The sequence below is a fragment of the Lolium rigidum genome, chromosome 3, assembly GCF_022539505.1.
Source record: "Lolium rigidum isolate FL_2022 chromosome 3, APGP_CSIRO_Lrig_0.1, whole genome shotgun sequence".
Classification (NCBI taxonomy): domain Eukaryota; kingdom Viridiplantae; phylum Streptophyta; class Magnoliopsida; order Poales; family Poaceae; genus Lolium; species Lolium rigidum.
Genome location: NC_061510.1, coordinates 144240507 through 144246330, shown reverse-complemented (window position 1 = coordinate 144246330; position 5824 = coordinate 144240507). Strand labels below are relative to the sequence as shown.

Sequence of the window (5824 nt, the reverse complement as noted above, 5' to 3'; positions counted from 1 at the left end):
TCTTCAGCAGGGCACAGCTGAGAGAAGATTTGTAAGCAAAAGATGTTTTTTCCTCAGGATCAATCAGAGTTGAGAAAGAGGTGATCAAGGCAGAAGAGTTGAGTAACACCATGCTCACATTCTGAATCTCCTAGTATTGAGTAAGCAAACGAATCAGAAAGAATCTGGAGAACATGGCATGGACTAGCCAACAATCACAAGAGGACCCAGAATGCACCCAAACAACCAACAGCGACACACCATTAAACAAGGCTAAACAGAGTAGCAATAATTAACATTAAGCTGCCTGCCATGGCACACCAGAACATTCACAAAGGGCGCATTCCACTACGTTCTTCTGCTCCCTCCTCTTTTAGAGCCTTCCCTACCACACACACGCACTGGTTCGACGAACATTAACTTACAGGGCGACGATCACGCTAACCAACAGCAGCAGTCTGCATTTGGCTGCTCTTTTCTTGGGTCATTCCTACTTGGTAGTAATATACAAAGGGACACCACTGCTACTGACACTAGAAGGAACTTGAAGAAATACCACACGGCGGCCGCAGGCAGGCAGGCAGGAGCGACTTCTTGAAGCTTGCGGCCTAGCCGCGAGGCTGGTGGATGAAGCGGGGTGCAGCGCCACCCCTCGGGCTCGGGCTGCCGGCGTACTTGGTGGCCTTCTCGGTGTACCTCGGCTTCTCCGGGAACCCCTTGGGTGCGTCGCCGCCCTTCGGAGACACCAGGGCCTTGAGCACAGCATCTGCGGATAGAGAAAAGGGACACGCTTGATTAGCTCGCTGCAACTCTTGTTCAGTGTTATGTGAGGGGTGAAACGTGTGAGGATAGTGGGTGTGGTTCGTAGCGTACCAGTGGTGAGTGTCACGGTTGGGCGCGCGGCCTGGGGGGTGGTGGAGGTGGTGTTGCCGTAGAAGAGGCCGTCCTGGTCATCGTCGTCGATGGCGTCGGGGAGGAGGAGGCCGTTGAAGTCGTCGTCGTCGTGGTCGGCGGTCTCGAAGGCGTTGAGGGAGTCGGCCATGTCGTCGAGCTGCTGGTGCTCGTGGTACCAGTGTTCGCGGAACCAGGCGGTGGACTTGACGAGGTCCCACCACTGCGGGGAGAAGTCCTCGACCTGCTGGATCGCCGCCGGCACGAAGAGCGGGGCGTCCGGGTTCAGCTTCAGCGACGACGCGACCATGGCGCTCATGGTTCTCCTTCCTTGCTTCCTGGGCAGACAGATCGAAAACCACGGCAGAGATCAGGGACAGGACGGCAGAATCAAATCCACCCGTGAGATTAAAGCCCCGGCAAAGAAAGATCGAAAGGAACCGCAAGATTTTTCCGGGCACGGTAGGTTAACCCTAGATCTAGAGCCGAGATCAAGAAAATCGAGCGCGGTTTTCAACAGATCTACGGGCAAGAGCACGGTACAAGGGATCTGAGCAAGCGGATAAGATGGTTTCCGGAAATCGATCGATCTTTGCGCTTACCTTTCGCGTGTTTCCTCCGGGAATGGATTGGGGATCGGCGCGGCGAAGTGGGGGATCTGGATAGTGGAGTGAGTGGGGGAGGTGGGCAAAGATAGTGGATTTATAGGAGGAGAGAGCGGGTTGGAGAGGAAGGTGCGGCCGGGCCTCCGCTTCGTTGCTGGGTCGGACGCAGCTTCCAGTCGGCCCGTGCGATATGGGACGAAATTGCTGTGGTTTCTCACGCGCAACACAAGAGTGGACCGTGGACCGACGGCCACACCGTCGGATCGGTGCACACACGGCGCGCACACGCACGATCATGTCGTGCTTCTAGCGATCCGAGCTCACCGGGTTGACTTGCCATTTTCAGTCGCCATGTCTCGGCCGACCTGTTGATATAAGATGCTTATACGTGCATATAGCAACCTGAAAATTTGGTACTTGTGTAAATTTGGATGTTTATATGTTGCATGCAACAACCGTGAAAATCTAGACACTCATTTTTCCAACAGCGCGCTTGGTACCCCCTCCGTCCCAGTAAACATGTGTTATAGTTGTCTAAATTTAGATACTACATATCTTATTACTATTTAGTGTCTTCATATATCCAAATCTAGATAAATTTAGGACATAGTTGGAGCTAGCCATTGACCCATAGCCTCCATTTTCCTCTCCCCCCGCAAGACTTTGGAGCTAGCCATTGACCCTATCCTGTGCAAATTATGAGTTTTCAAAACCCCAAAAATTTCAACTCAAAATATCGGAAATTATGGAGGTACTACTACGTATGTGACAATTGCATCGACATTTCTGCATGATTGATAAGACTAACTAATCTTATATATTGCATGTGATTGGAGAATGTAAAACAACATGTTACACAATGAATTATCTCTTAACATTATCCCCTATAGCTATGGTTTGCATGCTCCTTAAATTGCCACATGGTTACAAAATAAACTAGAAAACAATGTCTAGGATAAGACAACTTGTAAATTGAGAACAAAGTCTTATCTTCCTTGCTAAGGGATGATCTCTTAGTTAAGAGAATACAACCATATTTTTTCGTATATCTGTCCTCCAACTCAGCAATCGTCATACGTGGCATCGCTAAGATTAAACCATTGCACATGCCTTTATATACCTAAACAGAGAAAGAGAAAAGTGGAGATAAGCCAAAAATGAATTTAATGGAACTTTGTATATGTAGAACACATCGATCAATCATATTTCCACCAAGAAGCTTTTCAGAATTTTCAAAATATCTTTTAGCCCTTCAAATTTCGAACTCACTTGTAAGCACATCACTGAAGCTGGACCTTAAAATGGCTCATGGGCTCCTGGATCTTTTATAAAAATATTCGGAAAGACCCTCGCCATTCCTCCCAAGTTCATTTAAATCTCATGTCCACATCGGAACAACTCTTACCACTCCTTGCTCTAGATTCCCAACTTACACTACAGTTGACTCGTTTGTTTCTAGATGGTTGCCAAAATCTACCATATTTTTTCACATATAATGATTGCTCCCTCTGTAAATGGGTCTTCTAGACTTGTCTAAATATGCATGGATATATGTGTATGTAGATAAATCTACAACATCCTTTTCCAGACGAACGGAGTACAATGTATTTTACATATAGATTAAAATTTTGTTCTTCATCGGATTGGTTACTTAGTTTGTATGTCAACACATACGGCTATCTATACTCCATTTTTTCCCGCTGATATTGACCACTCATGCACAAGCAAAAAAACTTGTCCGAAACGTGAGCTAGCAATATTTTTGACGGGGTAAAACCAATTTTTGCTCCTACTACTAGCTAGGGTCAGATCTACAATATATAAAAAAATGGTGAATACAACGCTCAGCGACGCCTATCCATCCGTGCTCATTTGGGCTCACTACCTCGGATGCCACTTGAGCTACATAAACTATACTAATAGCCTACTTAGTATTAGGCGAGGTAGCACATGCTAAACGTGGATACGTTACAGTTTAGAAGGTGTAGTACCTTCAATCCACCGTAGCATGCAAACGTGCGATATAAACCTATGGGTCATTTCAAATCGAAAGTGCGCGTCCGGACAATGGAGCAACCAGGGCTCCACGGAGATAGCGAAGCTTCTTGCACATGGAGCCCGCTCTCAATCAAGTCGACAGGCGTGACACGGTCGGACCCGCCGTCTAATCCGACTCCATAATTACGGTCCATAGATTAACCCCTCCATGATAGGACTGCTACTTTGTTGGCCACCTGGCCTCCAACAAAGAATAAATAAATCACTAGTCATTATCCTTTCAATGAAGAAGGCCCATGTCCAATGATTGATCTACCCCAATTATTTGCATTTTGCAACAATATTCAAAAAATTAACCTCCTACAATGACGAGACACTTTGACAGCACATGAGAGGAGAGGAGCTGGTATGGTGGTATGATCATGGGTTGACTTCAAAAGGATTCAAAAAATTAACCTCCTACAATGACGAGACACTTTGACAGCACATGAGAGGAGCTGGTATGGTGGTATGATCATGGGTTGACTTCAAAAGGATTTTTGTAGAAACTCTAGGTAATTTAAGTTTGCAGAGAATTCTATAGCGGGTTGTTTCTATTAGGGCAATATGCTTGATGTATTACCAGGGGGCCAAAGGCCACAATATATAGTACATGTACATATGCAAATATGTAGGAAGCCCCCTAACATATGGGGAAACAACAATATACAGATATATACTCTAACACCCCCCCCCCCGCAAACTCATGGTGGATCCACAACACCGAGTTTGGAGAGTAAAAGTCATGCTCGCGCTCGAGTTTGTGCCTTTGTAAAGAAATCCGCCAACTGCAAATCGAAGGCACATAATGAACCGCAACAACCTCATCCCGCACCCGAGCACGTGTATAAAAAGCATCAACACCAATATGCTTGGTTAGCTCATGCTTGACCGGATCACGTGCAATACCGATAGCACCTGTACTCGTCGGACAAAAGTGGAGTGGGTGTCGTAGCGGAGACCCCAAAATCTGCAAGCAACCACCGTAACCAGGTCACCTCGGCAATCAACAAAGCCATAGCCCGCAGCTCGGCCTCAACACTCGAACGAGAACCTGCTACTGTTTCTTCGTCTTCCAAGCAACAAGCGAACCACCAAGAAACACACGAGTAGCGAGAAAGTGAACGACGATCCGTAGGATCACTCGCCCACGTAGCATCCGAGTAGCACCTGGAGCTGGAGAGAGCTAGAACGAGGAAAGAAAAGGCGACGAGTGATCGTGCCACGAAGGTAACAAAGAACACGGAGGAGATGATCGTAGTGAACAGTGGTAGGAGCTGAGACAAAGCCGCTCGAGAATATGAACAGGATAAGAAATATCGGGACGAGTGACGACAAGATAAACAAGACTCCCAACAAGATGACGATAACGTGTGGGATCGGGAAGAGGAACACCATCGAGTAGGACGAAGCTTAACATTAAGCTCCATAGGAGTATCAACCGTGCGCTCATCCCCAAGAGCGGCACGAGCAAGAAGATCCCGAATGTACTTCTCTCGAGAAATAGAAAAGCCATCGAAGTGGAGGAAACCTCAATCCCAAGAAAATAGCGAAGAGGACCAAGATCGGTCATGAGAAACTGATCACGAAGACGAGCCTTTACAAAGGCAATATACTCAGGATCATCACCAGTAATGATCATATCATCAACATAGAGAAGGAGAAGGGTGCGTCCACGAGGAGAAGTATGAACGAAAAGTGCTAGATCATGAAGACTAGGAGAGAAACCAGCAGCAGTCACCATAGAGGCAAAGCGCTCAAACCAGGCACGAGGGGCCTGTTTGAGACCATAGAGAGAACGTCGAAGACGACAAACCATCCCATCGGGAACGAGAATACCCAGGAGGAGGCTGCATGTAAACCTCCTCACTCAACTCGCCATTAAGAAAAGCATTACGAACATCAAGCTGGGAGACAGACCAGCGGCGAACAGAGGCAACAACAAGAAGGGTACACACAGTAGTCATATGAGCCACAGGGGCAAAAGTCTCATCATAGTCACGGCCGTGCTCCTGCTGAAAACCACGAACCACAAGACGCGCTTTATAGCGCTCAAGAGATCCATCAGAGCGAGTCTTAATTTTATAGACCCACTTACACGTGATGGGACGAACACCGAAGGGGAGAAACAAGATCCCAAGCGCCAGTGCGCTCAACCGCAGCGATCTCCTCAGCCATGGCAAGCTGCCATTCAGGATGACGCTCGGCATCCCGATAAGAAGTCGGGTCGGAAACGACAGAGAGACCATACTGACTAGGAGAGTAACGAGCCGGAGCATGACGCCGACGAACAGGCCGAGAAGGGGGAAGGT

General features: G+C 47.6%; 1 protein-coding gene across 1 annotated transcript; it reads right to left on the bottom strand.

Moving 5' to 3' along the window:
* Window positions 1-587: 587 nt before the first annotated feature.
* On the bottom strand, window positions 588-1603 carry LOC124695611 (protein EARLY RESPONSIVE TO DEHYDRATION 15-like). The gene is made up of 3 exons (XM_047228437.1): window positions 1473-1603; window positions 790-1208; window positions 588-745 (listed from the first exon to the last, which is right to left on the bottom strand). The coding sequence occupies exons 2-3, from the start codon at window positions 1187-1189 to the stop codon at window positions 588-590; spliced, it is 558 nt and encodes a 185-aa protein (XP_047084393.1). The 5' UTR covers window positions 1190-1208; window positions 1473-1603.
* Window positions 1604-5824: the final 4221 nt, after the last annotated feature.